This window comes from Oncorhynchus tshawytscha, linkage group LG14 (genome assembly GCF_018296145.1).
Source record: "Oncorhynchus tshawytscha isolate Ot180627B linkage group LG14, Otsh_v2.0, whole genome shotgun sequence".
Classification (NCBI taxonomy): domain Eukaryota; kingdom Metazoa; phylum Chordata; class Actinopteri; order Salmoniformes; family Salmonidae; genus Oncorhynchus; species Oncorhynchus tshawytscha.
In genome coordinates this window covers 25,860,000-25,882,862 of record NC_056442.1, presented here as the reverse complement: position 1 = coordinate 25,882,862, position 22,863 = coordinate 25,860,000, and the positions used below count along the sequence as shown (strand labels likewise).

Here is a 22,863-nt window from a genome sequence, read left to right as displayed (position 1 = left end):
GTATTTCTGTCTATAATAAAGTCCTTTTGTAGGGAAAAACTCATTTTGATTGGCTGGGCCTGGCTCCCAAGTAGGTGGGCCTATGCCCTCCCAGGCCCACCCATAGCTGCACTCCTGCCCAGTCATGTGAAATCCATAGATTAGGGCCTAATTCATTTATTCCAATTGGCTGATTTACGAACTGTAACTCAGTAAAATCTTTGAAATTGTTCCATGTTGCGTTTTATGTTTTTGTTCAGTATATATTTGGTTTGGTACCATTGATTAACTCTTCCACCTGTCCATCGCATTATTTAAACCGCAGTTGTGAAATTGAGACTCAAATGGCGAGGGAAAATGGGGACGCTCTCTTTATAAAATCCGCCGGCCACAAACAAATACGTGGATTTGACATTCAAGCGATCACTCAAAGAGTCTGTTTAGACCTACCCATGGAGAGATGATTCAGTGAAATTATCCAGTCCAAAAAGTGTTGTATTTCCTTATGTGTATTGGCCAGCTACTGTAAACATTGTCCCACAAGGAAGTGAGTTGATAAAAATAGGTTCTCATCCATCGACAGGTATATCTAGTATACCCAGAGCACAAATGGCACATGTAGTGGCAGTGAATTGTCCCAGTACCATTGATTTCCATACAATATTGACGTGAGTGATTCATCTGCGCATTGATTACAGTAGAACAAGCTAGTCAATTTTAGTCTGGAATGACCGCTTGGTAAATTTGATGCGTGAGAAGTTAAGGTACTAATTTAGCAATTTACAAGTTATCTGAACATGTGTGTGTGTGTGTGTGTGTGTGTGTGTGTGTGTGTGTGTGTGTGTGTGTGTGTGTGTGTGTGTGTGTTTATAGGGAGTAATTGTATGTATGTATTAGTCTTGAACATATCACAACTTTTTTCAGCATATTGATTATGAATTTATTTGGACTTTTAAAACTGCAGTTTTGACACTTGGCTATATATAGAGTTGAAATCAGAAGTTTACATACACCTTAGCCAAAGACATTTAAACTCAGTTTTTCACAATTCCTGACATTTAATCCTAGTAAAAATTCCCTGTCATAGGTCATTTAGGATCACCACTTTATTTTAAGAATGTGAAATGTCAGAATAATAGTAGAGAATGATTTATTTCAGCTTTTATTTCTTTCATCACATTCCCAGTGGGTCAGAAGTTTACATACACTCAATTAGTATTTGGTAGCATTGCCTTTAAATTGTTTAACTTGGGTCAAATGTTTCGGGTAGCCTTCCACAAGCTTCCCACAATAAATTGGGTGAATTTTGGCCCATTCCTCCTGACAGCGCTGGTTGTAACTGAGTCAGGTTTGTAGGCCTCCTTGCTCACACACGCTTTTCAGTTCTGCCCACAAATTTTCTATGGGATTGAGGTCAGGTATTACTGATGGCCATTCCAATACCTTGACTTTGTTGTCCTTAAGCCATTTTTCCACAACTTTGGAGGTATGCTTGGGGTCATTGTCCATTTGGAAGATCCATTTGCGACCAAGCTTTAACTTCCTGACTGATGTCTTGAGATGTTGCTTCAATATATCCATGTACTTTTCCTACTTCATGATGCCATCTATTTTGGGAAATTAACCAGTCCCTCCTGCAGGAAAGCACCCCCACAACATGATGCTGCCACCCCCGTGCTTCACGGTTGGGATGGTGTTCTTTGGCTTCCAAGCCTCCCCCTTTTCCTCCAAACATAACGATGGTCATTATGGCCAAACAGTTCTATTTTTGTTTCCTCAGACCAGAGGACATTTCTCCAAAAAGTACCATCTTTGTCCCCATGTGCAGTTGCAAACCGTAGTCTGGCTTTTTTATGGCGATTTTGGAGCAGTGGCTTCTTCCCTGCTGAGCGGCCTTTCAGGTTATGTCGATATGGGACTCGTTTTACCGTGGATATAGATACTTTTGTATCTATCTATTTGCACTTTTCGCACCAAATTACGTTAATCTCTAGGACACAGAACGCGTCTCCTTCCTGAGCGGTATGACGGCTGCGTGGTCCCATGGTGTTCATACTTGCGTACTATTGTTTGTACAGATGAACGTTGTACAGATGAACGTGGTACCTTCAGGCGTTTGGATATTGCTCCCAAGGATGAACCAGACTTGTGGAGGTCTACATTTTTCTTCTGAGGTCTTGGCTGATTTCTTTAGATTATCCAATGATGTCAAGCAAAGAGGCACTGAGTTTGAAGGTAGGCCTTGAAATACATGCACAGTTAAACCTCCAATTGACTCAAATGATGTCAATTAGCGTATCAGAAGCTTCTAAAGCCATGACATGATTTTCTGGAATTTTCCAAGCTGTTTAAAGGCACAGTCAACTTAGTGTATGTAAACTTCTGACCCACCGGAATTGTGATACAGTGAATTATGAAATAATCTGTCTGTAAACAATCGTTGGAAAAATGACTTGTGTCTTGCACAAAGTCGATGTCCTAACCGACTTGCCAAAACTATAGTTTGTTAACAAGAAATGCGTGGAGTAGTTGATAAACAAGTTTTAATGACTCCAACCTAAGTGTATGTAAACTTCCCACTTCAACTGTATAAAAAACATGAAGCAGCAACAGTATAATTTTCATCTTATGTTTGAGGAACCCAAAAACTTGGGTGAATTTTGGCTTCTCCTGAAGCGCTGGTTGTAACTGAGTTTTGTAACATTTTTTGTATCACTAGCCACTTTAACTATGCCACATTAATCAACTTAATCTGGTAAAAACTATGTACTGAATGAACCCAAAAACTTGCTTAACATCTGCTAACCATTTATTGATTTTGATGCTATAAGTGAAATACTGAAAAATGAGTTTGTCCTGGCTAGTCATTGTGTCCGTACTGTAGCAGACAGGTACAGGACAGAGTAGCCTATGGAGGAGACTGAGTAGTGATGCAGGCTGAGAGAGGACATGGGTGGTGGGGGCGGGGCAGTACCGTCACGACAACACGGACCCGGAACATACAAAACACACCACCTGAACACACTACATGATCAACATAGTCAGTCCCAGTTGCTCAGTCCTTTGCTTGCTGTAAACGGCGCTGGGACTTTGTCTACCAGATTGCCCCACCTTGGTAAGGAATGCCTCTTATTAGAGCGAAGACCATTCTGGGCTTTACCAAGTTACTTCCTCAACCTCGACCATCACCTTTAGCTGTAATTCTGGTCTGGTTTCCTCCTGAACTTTCCACATGCTGGTGCCAGTGCCGGTACAGTAGCTTCCTACATAGCCAGACCAGCTCACGCTGCCTGCCGCCCCGCCACTGCACTGCCTCCTCTACTGCAACAAAGCAGGAAGAGAAAACGGCTGTTGCCTAGCAATCCGGTTGCTATAGTGACAGGCTGGGTTCCCTCCTAAAGAGTATGTTGTTATGTACATTGAGTAGGGAGGGGAAGAGGGGAGGGAGTGAAATTTGGCTTTGGAGGGGTTGAAACAGAGGGGGCAGAGGAGTTCATTAAATGCAACAGAAAGAAGAAAGCGAGAGAGAGAGAGAGTGAAAGAAGGAGAGTGAGAGTGAGAGTAAAGAATTCTCTTTATGATTTATCATATATATTACCCCAGACAGGGAGAAGGCAGGCTGATATTGCACTGCTTCATTTGGTATTCTGTATTAACAGAGGAGAGGCTTGCCGGGTTAGGATTGGATCCTCAGTCATTTGGCCATCTTAGTATAACCCCCCCCCCATCCTGCTCATGAAAACATGTCTGTCTGTCGGAGCCTAGACACACACGCACACAAACAAACACCCTATATCTTACTAGGATATTTTAAATGTACTGTACTGTATACCCATGTTGCTGTCTAAATTCCAGCGTTTTCTCAGTATTGATTGGGCGGGTCAGACAATGGGACCTAACTGCGGCTAAGAGTCTGAGTTTAGGGGCTTTTTAAACAGGTTTTTACATTGTAGAATAATAGTGAAGACATCAAAACTATGACCAAAAAAGTGTTAAACAAATCAAAATATATCTTATATTTGAGATTCTTCAAAGTAGCCACCCTTTGCCTTGATGATAGCTTTGCACACTCTTGGCATTCTCTCAACCAGCTTCACCTGGCATGCTTTTCCAACAGTCTTGAAGGAGTTCCCACATATGCTGAGCACTTGTTGGCTGCTTTTCTTTCACTCTGCGGTCCAACTCATCCCAAACCATTTCAATTGAGTTGAGGTCGGGTGATTGTGGAGGCCAGGTCATCTGATGCAGCACTCTATCACTCTTCTTCTTGGTCAAACAGCCCTTACACAGCCTGGAGGTGTTTTTTGGGTCATTGTCCTGTTGAAAAACAAATGATAGTCCCACTAAGCGCAAACCAGATGGGATGGCGTATCACTGTAGAATGCTGTGGTAGCCATGCTGGTTAAGTGTGCCATGAATTCTAAATAAATCACTGATAGTGTCACCAGCAAAGCACACCCATATAATCACACCACCTCCTCCATGCTTCACGGTGGTAGCCACACATGCAGAAAATAGGTCAAATAAAGAAACACCCTTGAATGAGAAGGTGTGTACAAACTTTTGACTGGTACTGTGTATATATATAAATAAATACATTTGTATGTACTGTTTGTGTATTTGCTACAGACAGAGTGAGCCTCTTCTGCTGCTATTTTATTTAAAATAAAAAATGGAACCTTTTATTTAACTTGGCAAGTCAGTTAAGAACAAATTCTTGTTTACAATGACGGCCTAGGAACGGTGGGTTAACTGCCTTGTTCAGGGGCAGAGCGACATATTTTTACCTTGTCATCTCAGGGATTCGATCTTGCAACCTTTCAGTTACTAGTCCAACGCTCTAACCACTAGGCTACCTGCCGCCCCATAGTGTGAGCAGGTCAGTGTGATTACAGTGCAGCCAAAGATCAAGTTTTATTATGCACAAAAATATCCTCCATCCTCTCGCTTTACAATGTCATTCTGTTTCAGACCCACAATGCACTGGGACTTATGCAACCTACTGACTGGACAGGGAAGAGAAACGAGCATGTTATTGCATTGCGTCTTGCTGGTGTGTTTGTGTGTGCGTGCATGTGTGTTTAATAGCGAGGAAGAGATAGGGAATGGGAAAAGGAGGTGGAGACAGATGGTGTAGGTATTTGTGTGACAATAGACGATTGCAGGGGGGGAAAAAAATCTAATTTCCTCTGTGAAAGAGAGAAGCACAGACAGAAAGAGGAAACGTTCCTCATGAGATATCTCATCTGTGACTGACACTCTTCGTCTGACTGACTCGGTCTCTCTCCCTGCATAATACTGGATCCATTGTCTCTCTGTGTGTGTGTGTGTGTGTGTGTGGGTGTGTGGGTGTGGGTTAGCGTGTGGTGTGTGTGTGTGTGTGTGTGTGTGTGTGTGTGTGTGTGTGTGTGTGTGTGTGTGTGTGTGTGTGTGGTGTGTGTGTGTTAGCGTGTGTGTGTGTGTGTGGGTGTGGGTGTGTGTGTTAGCGCGTGTGTGTGTGTGTGTGGGTGTGGGTGTGTGTGTGTGTGTGTTAGCGCCACAGTTATGGATGAAGATCACCATGAATATAAAGGAACCGTCATAACCTTTTCTTTCTTTTTAACTGCTTGCTGAAGACTGGATGGCCATTTCTGCTAACATGGACTACAACGTGATGAAACTTTGTTGCTCCTTGCTGAAATAAGCGAGGTGTTGTATCAAACAAGTCTCCGGTTGCCGAGGCAACGCCCTCCCAGCTCAAGCTTATATCATCAAATTCATAAAAACGCTTATATCATCAAATTCAAAGAAAAGCACATTTTTTTGTCCAAAAATAACATCAAATTAATCAGAAATAGCCATTACTGGAAACTACTACATAGGCGTTCAAACACTACCGTGTGTTAGCTAATCCAAGTATATCATTTTAAAAGGCTAATTGATCATTAGAAAACCCTTTTCCAATTGTTAGCACAGCTGAACACTGTTGTCCTGATTTAAAGAAGCAATAAAACTGTTCTTGTTCTGAGAAATGAAGGCTATTCCATGTGAGAAATTGCCAAGAAACTGAAGATCTTGTACAACGCTGTGTATTACTCCCTTCTCAGAACAGCGCAAATGAAATAGTGCAAAACACCAGTCTCAACGTCTACAGTGAAGAGGCGACTCCGGGATGAGTTCCTCTGTCCAATGTCTGTGTTCTTTTGCCCATTTTAATCTTTTCTTTTTATTGACCAGTCTAAGATATGGCTTTTTCTTTGCAATTCTGCCTAGAAGGCCAGCATCCCGGAGTCGCCGCTTCACTGTGGACGTTGAGACTGGTGTTTTGAGGGTACGATTTAATGAAGCTGCCAGTTGAGGACTTGTGAGGCATTTGTTTCTCAAACTAGACACTCTAATGTACTTGTCCTCTTATTCAGTTGTGCACCGGGGCCTCCCACTCCTCTTTCTGTTCTGGTTAGGGCCAGTTTGCACTGTTCTGTGAAGGGAGTAGTACACAGCATTGTACGAGATCTTCAGTTTCTTGGCAATTCCCCGCATGGAATAGCCCTCATTTCTCAGAACAAGAATAGACTGATGAGTTTCAGAAGAAAGTTATTTGTTTCTGGCCATTTTAAGCCTGTAATCTAACCCACAAATGCTGATGCTCCAGATACTCAACTGGTCTATAGGACAGTTTTATTGCTTCTTTAATCAGAACAACAGTGTTCAGCTGTGCTAACAAAATAGTTTTCTAATGATCAATTAGCCTTTTAAAATTATAAACTTGGATTAACTAACACAACGTGCTATTGAAACACAGGAGTGATGGTTACTGATAATGGGTATTCCATAAAAAATCAGCCATTTCCAGCTACAATAGTCATTTACAACATTAACAATGTCTACACTGTATTTCTGATCAATTTGATGTTATTTTAATGAACAGAAAATGTGCTTTTCTTTCAAAAACAAGGTCATTTCTAAGTGACCCCAAACTTTTGAACGGTGGTGTATATGTACAATTATATTCATACTCGTGTATTAATTTACTTCTACCTGATGCCTTTCATGAAGGTTTTTGATTGCGTTTTTATTATTATTTTCTCATAATCGAAAACCTTAATCGATGAATACAAATCTAATTGTACGGGTCTTAAATGACCCCGCTTGCATGAATTTGATGATATAAGCTTGACGCCCATTCAAAAACAGCACAGGGCTTTCATATGGTGTAGCAGAGGAGAGGAGAAAATGTGTGGAAAACAAAAACACTATAACTGTCATCCAAAATTCCATGACCGTCACAGCCCTAGTGTGTGTATGCATTGGATGAGAGCTGATACTGAAGGATGGATTGGGGACAGAGGGACTCCCATTCGTCACGTTAAAGAGAGAGGGTGGGGGTTGGGAGTGGAACAAGCCTTTAAAAGTTATTATGCAAAGACATGCTGGCTATACATCTTGTGTGTTTGTGCGCGCGTTTGTCTCGGTGTGCTTGTGCGTGTGCGCGTGTATTGTCTGTGGATGTGAGTGTATGGATACGTTATATTAGTGTGTATCTGTATGTGTGTCCTGGTGTGGTGCTCCCCTCATTAAGCAGCCTGGCGACAGGAGTGCAGAGTGTGTGTTTTCAACCTGATGCTTTGACACAGGAGCAGCCACGTCTTCACTTCCCCTCTCCTCTTCGTGTTCTGCCCTTCCTCTCTCCTCTTCCTCAGCATCTTCCTCTCCCATCTTCCTCCTCTTCCTCTCCCATCTTCCTCCTCATCGTCCTCTCCTCTTTCTCCTCATCTTCCTCTCTCCTCTCCTCTTCCTCTTCCTCTCCCCTCTTCCTCATCATATTTCTCTCTCCTCTTCCTCCTCATCTTCCTCATCTTCCTCTCCTCCTCCTCCTCTCTCCTCTTCTGTTCTATTTGCTCCCCTGCCATGCTGGAATGTGTTTTGTGTTGTGGGGACAGCAGTGTGTAGGTGAGACTAGGAGCTGATCTGTGTCCCAGGATCATCACTGGTTAACCCTAGACTAGTAGGATTGCTTTAGTAAAACCCTGTTTTATTGTCAGGTGCAAAACCACACTAACTAAGCTAAGCTATCTAATAGTTGGCCCTGTGTATGAGTTTCAGCTCAATGTGCTGTATGTTTGGACCTGTGTGAATAGGTTTATGTTCATTGTGCTGTATGTTTGGACCTGTGTGAATAGGTTTATGTTCATTGTGCTGTATGTTTGGACCTGTGTGAATAGGTTTATGTTCATTGTGCTGTATGTTTGGACCTGTGTGAATAGGTTTATGTTCATTGTGCTGTATGTTTGGACCTGTGTGAATAGGTTTATGTTCATTGTGCTGTATGTTTGGACCTGTGTGAATAGGTTTATGTTCATTGTATGTTCCGAAAACAGAGTGAATAGACATGGGTGAGAGAGCAAAAGAAGGAATGAAAGTGTGGAGGAGAGTGAGAAACAGAGAAAGTGAGAGCAGGCAACAGGTGCTTGTGGGTATTCCTGCGGAAGTGCTAATTCGATAAGGCTGTGGCCACTTTATCGACCAGCCAGTGGGGTATGGCTCTTAGGCTAGAGATTGTGCTAGAATGAGATTGTGAAAACTCCAGGAGCAGGCTGTATTGAGAATGAGGGAGTGAGAAAGGGAGAGTGAGTTGGAGAGAAAAAGGAGAGCGCGGAGAGAGAGAGAGAGAGGGCTGGAGAGAGACCGGGAGAGTGAGAGATTGGAAAAGAGGAAGAGAGAGGGGATAGAGAGCGTGAGAGAGGTAGAGGGGAGAGGAAGAGAGGTAGAGAAGCTTATACTTAGAGAGAGAGATAGGTAGGCGAAGAGAGGACAGAGATAGGGGGAGAGAAAGCGAGAGAAGGGAACGGAAGAGAAGGGGGAGATATGAGGGGGGTGTTTGAGGATTCATCTCTCTCCCCTAATTCCCAGTGGGTTCCCGAGACACACTTAAAAGCTGTGAAGTGTGCTGTTCTGCCTGTATTCTCCCAGTAATTGGAGGGGTGTTACAGGAAAGGTGGAGCTGGAGTTGAGATGGAGGGAGGGAGGTGTGTATCACCCTTGACAACCTCAGGAACGTGCTACCGTTCTCGCACATGTTCTCTGTCTGTCTGTCTGTCTGTCTGTCTGTCTGTCTGTCTGTCTGTCTGTCTGTCTGTCTGTCTGTCTGTCTGTCTGTCTGTCTGTCTGTCTGTCTGTCTGTTTGTCTGTTTGTCTGTCTGTTTGGTCTGTCTGTTTGGTCTGTCTGGTCTCTGTCTGGTTTGGTCTGTATGTCTCTGTCTCTCTGTCTGGTTTGGTCTGTATGTCTCTGTCTCTCTGTCTGGTTTGGTCTGTATGTCTCTGTCTCTCTGTCTGGTTTGGTCTGTATGTCTCTGTCTCTCTGTCTGGTTTGGTCTCTATGTCTCTGTCTCTCTGTCTGGTTTGGTCTGTATGTCTCTGTCTCACTGTCTGGTTTGGTCTGTATGTCTCTGTCTCTCTGTCTGGTTTGGTCTGCATGTCTCTGTCTCTCTGTTTGGTCTGTATGTCTCTGTCTCTCTGTCTGGTTTGGTCTGTATGTCTAGTTTGGTCTGTATGTCTCTGTCTGGTTTGGTCTGTATGTCTCTGTCTCTCTGTCTGGTTTGGTCTGTATGTCTCTGTCTCTCTGTCTGGTTTGGTCTGTACGTCTCTGTCTCGCTCTCCCTCGCTCTCCCTCCCACCCTCGCTTTCATCCGTCTCCCTCCCCTCTCTCGCTCTCTTTTTCAATCCCTCTCTCTCTTTCTCTGTCCGTCTCAAGGATGTACTACCTCAGGTTAGCATCTCAGACTTTAAGCAAGGCCTCAGGCATTTAATCATCGATGGGCTTTCCTTTCTGAGCAGGCAGGCCAGCGGGCAGCCTGCTCACTCACAGATGTGTCAGGGCCTGCTGATTCACTCTCAAGGGTCCTCACAGCCTCACGGTCCGCAGAGCCCGAGAGCAGCACTGTTTGTAGTATGTGCCGTTTGGCATATATCTTTATGTAACTGTGTGTATATACAGTTTTGCCCATCAGGGACTGTGGTAAAGCAGAGTCAGCGGGAGTCTGTTGAAGTAAAAGACAGAGAGAGCCAAGGGCTTTTTCTTTTTTCTTCAACTCAAAGTGACATATTTAATGAATGAACCTACATGCATAAAATATGTACATATTGTATGTAGACCATACATACCTCTGTGCCCAAGTGGCAAGTGTTGTTGACGAACGTGGGGATAGTGGTATGTTTGCCACAGTCCCCTGATTGTACGTAATGTTCCACTCCACTGTACATTACTGCTCATCATTATACAATCCAGTACAGAGCTGGCTGCTGCGCTGGTACCATGGACAGCTCCTCTCTTCTTTTCTGCTACACCCCCCATCCTGATCAGAGTTTTTTTTTTTTTTTTTCGCTAGGGATTACAGACCAGCCCTCTGGAGTAGAAAACTCAATCTCCCCTCCACCCCTCCCCCAGCCACAATCCACCCTGGGCTGGATTAATGAGGGTCCTGGCTCTCCAAATCACACACCACACAGCTGCTGATTACTCCACCATGAACACTGCTGTGTGTGCGTGTGGGTTTATGTATTCGAGATGAATTCCTGTGTGTGTTGTCTGGTATACTGTATGTCGGTTTGTCTTCATCTGTCCTACGTGCGCCACTGGTGAGTCATTGTGACGTTCCTGTCCATTGCATTACATCTTAATACAGGAAAAAAGGACATATACAAATAGACTGTCCTGGTTACGTGATCAGATCTATTAAAGGTATTATGCAATCGACTGCAGTCAGTGAGACTGAGAGGATGCATGCAGGGAGACTTTCCTCTCCTTTAATGGTTATTCTAAAATGGCTTCCCACCGAGCACCTGCCGCTTGACGCACAGCAGGTCTGTACCAGCCCCCCCACCACTCCTTTGACAATATTAAACAGACCCCTGGGCCTCCCAATGGATTTTCCTCCCCGTCTTCCTCCTCCCATCCCTGGCTGAGCACGAGCTGGCGAGTCCCAGGCTTCAGCGGGCCTGCTGCTTGCTTTACCAAAACCAACATATGGAGGAGGGAGAGTCTTATCCAGCTGGGACGCTCTGCAGTCTGGCTGGCTGGAAGTCTCATATTCGCCATCTCACTCGCCATCTCACTCTTTTCCTCGTTATTGCTTTCTCTCTGTCTCTGTCTCTCTCTCTCTCTCTCTCTCTCTATCTTCCTCTTTCCCTCTCCAAACCAGCGATGTTCCTCCTACATCAGTCTAGTTCTAAGCCTGTTGAGTCCTCAGCTCTACACCAGCTTCAGTAGCAGGTCATCAGTAACCACAGACCACAGCTTTAGACTCAGTGCTCTGGGTCTGTGCTCATTGGAGCTTCATACAAATGCTGGATCCCAAAAAATAGAGCATAGAATATAAGAGTAATATGCAGCTTTTCTGTAGGAGAGCGTTTGTTATGGAAAGAGCTCTATCGTATGTAACATTTCCACCTGTGTGATTTCAGCTAAGAAAGCTGCAGATGGGTCGGTCATCCCTAACGGCTACTGTGACTTCTGCCTGGGCGGCTCCAAGAAGACCGGGTGTCCCGAGGACCTCATCTCTTGTGCCGACTGTGGACGCTCAGGTGCGGACAGACATACACTCCTATGGACTCCAGTTTTAGTTGGTTTTATATGTGTAATTATTACACAGCCGTTATTATGTTTTAGAGTTATGGAAATAAGCATAACATGATGATGATGATAAGGAGCAACATGAAGAGTGTGTGTGTGTGTGTGTGTGTGTGTGTGTGTGTCGTTCTCTGTGTCCCCAGGCCATCCGTCCTGCCTGCAGTTCACAGTCAACATGACGGCAGCCGTACGGACCTACCGCTGGCAGTGTATCGAGTGCAAGTCCTGCAGCTTGTGTGGCACCTCTGAGAATGACGTGAGCGCCACACGCACACACACCCACGCCCCTTCATACTCCCAAAACATCTATACTGAACAAAAATATAAATGCAACATGCAACAATTTCCAAGACTTTACTGAGTTACAGTTCGTATAAGGAAATCAGTCAATTGAAATAAATTCATTAGGCCCCAATCTATGGATTTCATAGGACTGGGAATGAAGATATGCATCTGTTGGTCACAGATACCATAAAAAAGGTAGGGGCGTGGATCAGAAAATCACCATTTGTCTCATGCAGCGCAACACATCTCCTTCGCATAGAGTTGATCAGGCTGTTGATTGTGGCCTGTGGAATGTTGTCCCACTCCTCTTCAATGGCTGTGTGAAGTTGCTGGATGTTGGTGGAACTGGAACACGCTGTTGTCCACAACGCTCCAGAGCATCCCAAACATGCTTGTTGGGTGACAAGTCTGGTGAGTATGCAGGCCATGGAAGTACTGGGACATTTTCCAGGAATTGTGTACAGATCCTTGCGACATGGTGCCGTGCATTATCATGCTGAAACATGAGGTGATGGCGGCGGATGAGTGGCACGATAATGGGCCTCAGGATCTTGTCACGGTAACTCTGTGCATTCAAATTGCCATCGATAAAATGCAATTCTGTTTGTAGCTTATGCCTGCCCATACCATAACCCCGCCACCATGGGGCACTCTGTTCACAACGTTGACATCAGCAAACCGCTCACCAACACAACGCCATACACGTGGTCCGCGGATGTGAGGCCGGCTGGATGTACTGCCCAAAAAAACGACGTCGGAGGCGGCTTATGGTAGAAAGGAAAATGTTATTCTCCGGCAACAGCTCTGGTCAACATTCCTACATTCAACATGCCAATTGCTGTGGCATTGTGTTGGGACAAAACGGCACATTTTAGTGCAGCTTTTTTTTTTGTGTCCCCGGCACAAGGTGCACCTGTGTAATGATCATGCTGTTTAATCAGCTTCTTGATATGTCACACCTGTCAGGTGGATGGATTATCTTGGCAAAGGAGAAATGCTCACTGACAGGGATGTAAACCAATTTGTGCATAGAATTTGGAGAAATAAGCTTGTTATGCGTATGGAACATTTCTAGAATCTTTTATTTCAGCTCATGAAACATGGGACCAACACTTTATATTTTTGTTTAGTGTATATCCCACTCTCCATTTACCCCAACACACGCTCGCCTGGACTATCCTCCTCCAGTAGGAGTAACACCCAATGGCACCTGTTTTTACAACAGGGAATTCAATATTGGGGACAGATCAAATGGGTAAAGGGAAGGTTACTACCACACTGAAAATAAATGGCCGCAAACACGCAGAAAATCTGGGCCTATGTGTGGTAGGTGTAGTGTGTTAATCTGGTTAAACATTACAGATACATATTTGCTCCTATATTTGATTGATAATGACATAACATTATTTGTGTTTGTGCGTTCCCTTGTTCCAGGATCAGTTACTATTCTGTGATGACTGTGACAGAGGCTACCATATGTATTGCCTGAGCCCCCCTATGGCGGAGCCCCCAGAGGGTAGGTACACTACAGGATATGTGGAGGATATAGGCAGTAGTCCTATAGAATACTGTATAGGATACCTAGGCCGGCATATTGTCGGTAATTGATGACCATGCAATGGCTGGGTTCATAATGTCACTTATACAGTTGGTGAATTATAAGGGAAAGTGCATGTGCTGAATGCGTGTGTCATCAGCATGTCCACTTGACATGGCTAAGAGATTGCAAATCTCCCACGCTGTTTGACCACCGTACGTGGGGTTGCACTCGCAACAGTCAGCCAGTGTTCAATTTACAGCCAGGATTAACCCTTGGGCTTTCCAGTAACCAGTGAACTTGTGAACTGTTGATCTTCCAGGGAGCTGGAGTTGCCATCTGTGTCTGCGGCAGCTTAAAGAGAAGGCCTCGGCCTACATCACCCTGACCTAATCTACCACGCTACACCGCCCATCCGCACTCCCCCCCAACAACCCCCCAAACATGGCAAACGGACCTACTACAATGTGAGAAGACTCCCCCAAGCCCCTGCAGTTTTTCCTCCTCTATGAAACGACAACAGACGTCCGTCCATCTCTCCTGTCGTCAGGTCTCCCAGCCCCAGCTGTTTTAACGTCAATGGAAGCACCTACTTCCCAGGGTGCACCATGCTCCATCCAGGTCTCCCCCTGTCTCCCCCTGCTGAGTCCCAGCCACCTGCCGCTGGAGTCCCCTCCACCTCTGGCCCAGGATGAACCACCTTTTACCCCAGCAGCATCAGGGAGAGCATCTGATCATCAATAGTCTAACTGGCCCTTCACCTTCTGTCTCCGAAGAGCCGTTTATCAACAGCCCACAAGGGCACTTTCTCTCCTGTGAAGGGTCCTTAGAGGAGCCCTAATGAGCATCAGCTGCCACTGTGGCCCTATACTCCCATAGCTCGGCTGTGGCCCTGGCAGTGGAGTACACACGGAGAGGGAGAGGCAGGCCGTAGTGACGCCTAGACTCCTCATTAGGTTTAAAGCAGCTGCAGCCCCGCCCCCTTCCTCCCACATGGCGCCTCCACTCAAAGCCTTTGACGGTGAAGTACTCTGGGATTGATACCATCGCCCGGAGCTATTGTGGCTTGATGACATTTGCAGAGGAGAGGGAGTGGAGAGGTTGTCACTCTGCCATCAGCCACTTAGATCAAATTGTGTGTCCAAAAAAAGAATGAATTAGAGCAAATGTTTTCCCCAACTATGAACTTCTTGTTACCTTCATTTCCTTAAAAAAAACTGAAAAAGCCAACATGAGACTGCTATGACTTTGGTGGAGCTTGGTGTATTTTGGCTGTGTGTGTAGCAAGAATGTATGTATGTTTTAAGTGTGGACAATGCAGATTTTAATGTCTGGCCTTGTCAAAAATACAGGGCCCAAATTTCTTTTTTTTTAAACTTTATTTGCATGGTGTTAACATTATAGTTTTTAAAGATATTTTAAGGATAAAATGTATTTAAGAAAGCACACTTAATTCGCAATAATGTGTTTGTTGACCCATTTGGGTAAAGTTGAGTGTGTGTGTGTGTGTGTGTGTGTCCATCTGTATGTGTGTGTGTGTGAGAGTGAGGGTAAATGTGCCCTCCTAAAACTGTGTGGAAGTGAGAGCCAACCGTAGCCAACCAGGTGCTAGGCAGGACCTATGGCAGGGTCGGGGAGCAGGAAGGGGAGGGGCTTCTGATTCCTAGAAACACCACCATGACTTACTGTATTATGTTTTCTGTTGGACCAAACGAATTCAAGCCAGCTTGCGCCGTTTCTCTCTTCCGAGCCCTTGTTTTTTCTCGAAGGATAACTCATTTTTGTGAAAAGTCATCAAAACTAGTAGAATGAGCGCTTTACTATCTGCAAGACTGCTTTGCGTGCTAGGACCTTGTAATATAATGTGCTTTCAAAGAGTAAGCTAAAAGCAGAGGACTTCTACTAACTGGGACGCCAGCATGTGTTTGTGAGCTTGCACTGAGACAAGTCTTTTTTTCAACCCAAAGTCCCCTCCCCCAGTGGCCTATCTGACTGGACTATTGCATCACGCTGCAACTTTGATTGGTCCAATGATTCCTCTTCCTAGAGCTTTAAGTTGGGAGGCATTTTGCTGTAAATAGATTGTCACTCTCTCCATCTATCAAAAAGACTAATTGCAATTTCATAATTCACCGTCTCTCAGTGCACATCGAAATATGAACTCAAAAATACAATTTCTGTCTATTTTGCCTCCATATTTGTAATGTCTCTACTCCTCAAATGTATGTGTTTATATTCTACTATGGTATGATCCAACACACACAGCCATGTTGGGGAAAAGGTCACTACCTGCGCTACCCAAAATGTATGTACCATCATTTTAGCCATGTGATACCAGAAATGATCTTGATTTCATATTTTGATATTTACTTTATTTCTTTTTCTCTCGAATAACTAGGGATGTTTTTACCTCTTCTCTCTCAGAATTGTTCTTTTATTTGTTTTTGTTGGTGTTTTTGTACTTCAAACATTTTGCACAGTGTGTTTGTTTGGCATGTGTGTGTACGTGTGTGTGTCTATGTGTGTGACAGAGAGAGAGAGAGAGGGAGGGTGGGGGGGGGGAGACACACAGGCAGACTTAAAGGCGCTGTCTGTCAGTGGTTCTGTTCCAAATTACACCCTTTCCTCTTTGTAGTGCACTATTTTGAACAGTGGCCATAGGGCTCTGGTAGAAAAATTGTGCACCACATAGGGAATAGGGTCCCATTTGGGGTGCACACATTGTCTCTTTAATCTAATAATGAGGTCATAGAAAAACAAACAAACAGTCAGTCGACGGTTATTATTTTTCAAACTTCCTCTCCATGACACAAGCTGCATGCCGATACATCCAAGACTACAGTTAACACTAGTGTACTGTGTTAGAATGGGTACTGCTGAGGCCTCAGTCCTTGCTACTGTAGTTGGCCCTGAGTGACAATAGCCTGATCCCAGATCTGTTTGTGCTGTCGCATGACAATGACCCTTAGAGTTGGTAAGACAGCACACAGATCTAGGATCGGCCAGAGTGGCAGAATGTGTCATGATAGATTGTCTTTTGAGGAGTCTGTCCATTGAAAGAACAATGTGAAAACCTTCACAACATTACGGTTTCATCCTTTTATTTAAGTTTCCCACCAATATCCAATCATAGTTGTGTTCAGAGCCGGTACTGAGGTAATAGCCAGGGGATGACGTGATTCTGTGTGGGTGAGGTGAACTGATCTCACTGATAATAAGCCTTTACTTCTGAATTTATTCCTGGCACTTAAGAGGATGTGGTGGAGTCAAACTACTTTGATTGTACTCTCTGAGAGGATGCAGTTGCAGAAAGAGGGGTGACTCTAGCTCAGATATGACCTTTGACCCCCCCCCAGAGACTGAGCTGAAAGATAGGGGGTCACCCAGTGATCTATCCTGTTCCGCCTCAGCATCCTTCACTCCCTCCCCATCTTTAGACTGTGGGTGGGATTAGAAAGGAAAGATTATTGGCCAGTCCTCAAACGAAGCAGGATTTTGGCCCTCTTGTAAATTATCGTGCTGTGATCTTGCTTGCACTTTTTATTACCAAAATAATAAATTCCTGTGTGAGTGTGTGCACATTTTCCTTTCTTGTAACTGTCTGTTGGAAAAAAAAGAAACACTGGATAAAATGAATTTGTTAGTATTTACCCTGATGGAGATCAAATCTTCCTGGACACGTGGGTTGTTTTTTCCTTATCTACCTGGGAACGCTTTGAAATATTGACTGCAACTGCATAGCTGTCATTCATTCACTGTAAATTCATCTGTCTTTCTCGAGGCACCCAATTTTTCCACATTTTTCTCTCCTGACTTCTTTTTTCATTTACAAACAATCATAAATAAAAGTTGTAATTCCTGAAAACGTCTGCTGTGGTGTGTGTCTGTGTGGAGCCTCTGAACACCCACCAATCCAGCAATGTTTGTGTATTTCTGAGGAAAATGCGAGAAGCTGAAAATTCATCCCATTATGTGTTAAGTGTCATAAATATGTTATTTACAATAGATGGTTTGGAGCTTGGATCCATAAACCCACGTGTGCACTTTTCTCCCCAAAATATAATGATCTACCACAGTATGATTGCATTACTTGAACCTCTTACAGCTTGAAAGTAAACAGGTTCTCTTTGAGCTACAATGTTTGTATGTGATATATTGGAGAATAGGCATCTATCATACTGTAGTCCTGGAGACCTGGCAAGTGAAACAAATCCTGAATTCCATTCTTCACCTTCCAGAGGCCAAATAAATAAAAAAACACACAAGAAAAAGAGGGCCACCAGAATCTTCACTAGTGCACACTCTTTTCCTTGGGGGAAATGTGTAGATAAAAATACATATATTCTTGGATACTGATTCTTCCATCCGTTCCTTGGCAAAATTCCCACTTCCACCTTATCCCAAATTCTGTAAATCCCTGCAACCATCCAACAGTCTACCACTAGCCTATTCCCCTCTCTTCCTACCCACGTTATTCTGACCCCTTGTCTCCCTCTTCCATCTCTAAGGATGTCTGTGAAGCTTTTGTGTGTGTGTGTGTGTGTGTTTATAGTACTGTATGCATGTTTTGTGTTTGTGTGTATCTGTATGTGAAAGGGGGTGGGGGGGTTGAGACTCCCAGCCAATTACCACATCTACCAGACAGGCTCAGACTGCCTCTGTGCCAGCCAATCAGAGAAGAGCTGCGCATAGCTGGGCCCAGGGTGGTTGCCATGGTAACTCGGGGGCTGTTTGCATGGTGGATGATGGAACAGTGATGGATTACAGTAATGGGGTGTGGGGAGGGAGGGAGGGAGGGAGGGAGGGAGGGAGGGAGGGAGGGAGGGAGGGAGGGAGGGGGAGGGAGGGAGGGAGGGAGGGAGGGAGGGCTCATACATAAATATATTGGAAATGTATGAATACATCTTAAATGAATTGACGTTAGGAAAGAAGAGGAAAATGAGGGGGTGCAATGGGGTATTGGGGGTGCCTAAAATGTAGGCTACCTATTTTATTCTGTCTGTCTGGTCTAAGGCTGATAAGGCTTAAAGAATAGTCTGGAATGCCATCTCACCTTTTGTCTCCTCAAGTCATTGGGACATTAGGAACTTAGACAGTGCTCTGAATGATTTACTCAGTCCGGCTATGGCCCACTGTAGGTCCAGCAGTAACCTAGCAGACAGGTAGATAGATGGGAATTTGTGGAAAGGGCTCAAGATTTGGAACCCTCAAGCAGCTCAGTTGGTAGAGCATGGCGCTTGCAGCCCCAGGGTTGTGGGTTTGATTCCCATGGGGGACCAGTATGAAAAAAGTATTCAAATGTATGCAGTCACTACTGTAAGTTGCTCTGGATAAGAGCATCTGCTAAATGACTAAAATGTAAAAAACTAAGCACAGTTACAGTAGAGTCAGTGGCCAGTACTGTCCTACACACACAGTTTATTCTACAGTATACATAACAATGGCTTGCAACTTACTAGGATATAGCAGTACTTCTGAACAAAACATTGGCGTCCACACAGACAACTACTAAAGTAATAACCTGTCTGATCCATAAGCATTATTTATCCATAATCCTTGTGATTAGTGACAACAGGCAATTAAAAAGGAATGGGACAATCAATTGAGTGACCAGGATCAATGTCAATGTAGGCACGTGGGCCTGTGAGTCACGAAAAGCCTACTCACATCCAGAAAGGCAGTCTTGACAAATTAACAACTGGGTAGTTAGAAACAGTTGTCATTATTAAGCTTTAATCGCGTTCACTTGTCACTTATGCTTTATAGCGGCAAATGAATGCCTGGCAAACATCAGCCTGTGTGTTCCGTGCGCTTGCTTTCCTCGAATCCTCGAGACAATAAATCTACACTTTTGAGATGTAGCACATTTCAACTCTACAACAATGCCCGGTGGATAAGTATGTGGGTAGAAATTGGTACGGGTACTGCCTGCATTCTGGAATGTTGTACCATGATGATCATGGGACATATAGCCAGGCCTCCCCGTTACACCCCCAAACATCTGATACAAACCTGACATCTAGTGGCAGACTTTAAGAGCAGCACCAACGCCCATTACTATGTACTGTAGTACTGTGTCTGTGTGAATGGAGCAACCAGACACAATATATGACAGCCAGTTACCGCTTTGAATGTAACACGGTGTGATTGATTTACATGAAAGATGTTGAGACGGCACGGCCAAAGCAAAGTACTTACTATACATGAGAAATCTAAGACTGTACCGTATACCGTAAATCTGAATTAACAAGTTTATAGTCAAATGATTTAAGTGTCCTCATACGGTTGTGGAAAAAACCATGCCTGGTTAACTCCCTGGTTTTGATCTCTCTAATCTGATCTGCACTATTTTCCCCTCGTGCCTCTTAGGGTTCGTGGGCGAGCGCTTGTGCCAAGTGGGTGGGACCAGACCAGGAATCTAGCCAGGTTGACCCTTGCCTGGGAAACCAACATATGAGACTAGCGTTACACAACCAAGACTTAGCCATCGACTTTGACTACTTCATCAAAGCTCTACCATAAGATTGAGACCTAAAGGAGAAATGTGTCATTTAGAGGTTTGACCGGTACTGTACACTGCGATCTAATTTCTGATGTTCATTTCTCAGCTAAATAGTCAATTAATGGTACCCAAACTATCTGCACGGACCGTCTTGCACTGACCCTACACGCTCAATATACTTTATGTACACACCATATGCACATATAAAACCCTGACACATTCTCTCACACACACACACACACACACACACACACACACACACACACACACACACACACACACACACACACACACACACACACACACACACACACACACACACACACACACACACACACACACACACACACACTTTCTGCTGCTAGCTTGCTCTTCATTTTATTCTTATTATGGTATTATCTATCCCGAATGGCTAGTCACTTAACCCTGCCTTCATGTACTTATTTATATCAAATACCTCTGTTCTCTGCACATTGATCTGGTACTTCCTGTATATAGCTCCGTTCTTGTGTATTTGATTTTATACCTTGTGTTAGTTAAAAAAATATATTATTATTTTTAAATTCTGCATTGTTGGGAAAGGTTCGTAAGCAAGCATTTCAGTGTAGTCAACACCAGTTGTATTCGGCGCATGTCATGAATACAATTAGATTTGTTGCTATAGGAATGGATTGTTATTGTTCCTAGGGCAGACTGCTTGTGTTAAGACAGCTGCTTCCTGTATAGGAGGCATGACACCACACGGACATCATACTGATGACTAACATGAACACACACTGTACTGTATACACCTTCCAATCACAAAACAGTATACACAAATCTCAGTGCCCAAACGCTGAGTACTGGGCTTCCTATTGAAGATCGGACGATCATTATATCAAACCAACTATATCCCCTGTATCTCACTCTGGAGAGACAGACGACCTGACAGAGCAAGTCAAGTTCTCCACGCATCAACATTCTCCTCACCACCAATGAAATACAGCATTACAGAAGTTGCAGATAAACAGAGTACACACAGCAAACGCATAACAGCTGGTCTATGTCACATACACCCCACCTGAGAGAACCATGTACATTTGAATCTATCCAGTCCCATGTAACCTTCAAGTGTCAAGTGAGCAGAGATAGAGGAAATGAGAGTGTAACAAGTGGAAAAGCAGGTTAAAAGGGGCAGTGCTGGTTAAACGGGCTACACAGTTTCAACCATTGGGCTCTGCTTCAGAGGCACAGCTTGGTGCTGGACAGGTGAGTGGACAGACACAGTCGTGACCAGAGAACACGAGGAGAAAGCAATCAGCTAGGAAGTAGGAACGCCCCATCCAATAATGTCGGTTCCGGTAGCCCTGTGTGTTCTCCTGGCTGGAACCCTGTCCCTCGTTGAGGGGGACGTGCTGGCCAACTTCGAGGACATCCCGGAGTGTGTTGAGTATTTCTACCAGGGGAAGGTACCGGGCTGGGGTGCTGCCACCCCCGGCGCTGCCCGCCTGTGCCAGCGCTTCTACAACAGGTACCACTTTGCCACGCTGTACGACACCAACCACCGCATTGCTGTGTATTCAGCCTACCGCTTCCAGCCCAGCAACGGAGGAGGCAGGGAGAAGCGTTGGTTTGTGGAGCCACAGGTGGGTCATGAGAACAGGGCAGATGTGTCTGTGGCTAGAAACAGGCCTGCCATAGGACGGTCTCCTCAACAACTCACATCAATAACTCTATGTTGGTGACCCAAATTCAAAAACGGCAGATTGTTGCCAAAATAAATTGGGGAACATTTTTTATTAGATGCCTAAAAAGTTGCGAAAGATCAATGATATTTTAGGTTTTGAATTGATCTGAAGCTTGGGGTTGTAACAGCAGTTTACTTTCCCTCCCAGCTCGTGAACCTTACGTGGGGTGCAGAGATGAAGGATGGGTACTGGCTGGGGAAAGATCACCCTGGGGTTTACCTGGGCGAGAGACAGGCACTCAATGAGGACTACACCCACTCTGGCTTCGACCGCGGCCATCTCAACCCCAATGGACACCATGCAGGTAGTCTACTCCACAATACCGGCTCTGCTTTGAACAGATTTCATGCAACAACATTTCAATTCCAATGTTGTTAGGATTCTTAGAATTGTTTCTTAGTTCAGTGTGGACTACTGTGATGGTTGACTATTGAGCTGAAAGTTAAGTACAAGGTAAACCCAAGTTTATATACACAACCCAGCAAACACACAACGTTGCCTCAAAGTTGACTCCAAGTGGGCCTCAACATGCCATTGCTAATCTGTAACATTTACTAATTAATCTCATGACAAATTATTAAACCTACAGTATATCCCTCCTCCACCCCCCTTCCTTTCCTCCCCAAGTCCCCAGTCGTAACGCCACCTTCACTCTGACCAACGTGGTGCCCCAGAACCCCAAGCTCAACCAGAACGCCTGGGCCCGCCACGAGTCCCAGCTCACCGACCTGTTCAAGGCCCAGTGCACCCAGGCCTACGTGCTGGTGGGCGCAAACCCCTCCACAGACAACTGGATTGTCAAGGACAACGTCCGACGCGTCAACATCCCCGAGTACATCTGGAACGCCTACTGCTGTGTGGACAACAACGGTGAGCCTGTCCGTAGCGGTGGCGCCACCGCCCTCAACACCGAGCAGAACCGAGTGGACCAGCGCTCGCTGCTGGAGCTGAACGGTTTCCTGCAGCAGTACTCCAACGCGCCAGTAGGGGAGTTGTTTCACAACAACTGCCAGGCAGTGCCCGAGGAGTAGTTTCTCCCACTCATGGGTTTCTAATCCTTATGTGACAGTGGCAATGTGAGCTAAAACTTCAGTTCACACATAAGTTTCAGTCTTTCAGCCAAGTCAAGTGCTTCCTACTGTGAAAATGACATCATGAACTACAGTGGATAAATAAAGAACTATGTTTGGAGAGATACATCTTTTATTATTCTTTATATGTGCTTTCT

At 44.7% G+C, this 22,863-nt stretch overlaps 2 protein-coding genes across 2 annotated transcripts in view; both read left to right on the top strand.

The window, feature by feature from the left end:
* dpf1 (D4, zinc and double PHD fingers family 1) overlaps positions 1–13,840 on the top strand; it is a 50,228-nt gene extending 36,388 nt beyond the window's left edge. Inside the window, exons 9-12 of the mRNA XM_042297225.1 lie at positions 11,419–11,538; positions 11,728–11,840; positions 13,304–13,385; positions 13,729–13,840. Coding sequence (XP_042153159.1) covers positions 11,419–11,538; positions 11,728–11,840; positions 13,304–13,385; positions 13,729–13,799 — 386 coding nt within the window. The 3' untranslated portion in view covers positions 13,800–13,840. The remainder of the gene's footprint in view (positions 1–11,418; positions 11,539–11,727; positions 11,841–13,303; positions 13,386–13,728) is intronic.
* Positions 13,841–20,989: 7,149 nt separating this feature from the next.
* On the top strand, positions 20,990–22,832 carry si:dkey-243k1.3 (endonuclease domain-containing 1 protein-like). The gene is made up of 3 exons (XM_024444735.2): positions 20,990–21,533; positions 21,783–21,939; positions 22,263–22,832. The coding sequence occupies exons 1-3, from the start codon at positions 21,237–21,239 to the stop codon at positions 22,664–22,666; spliced, it is 858 nt and encodes a 285-aa protein (XP_024300503.1). The 5' UTR covers positions 20,990–21,236; the 3' UTR covers positions 22,667–22,832.
* Positions 22,833–22,863: the final 31 nt, after the last annotated feature.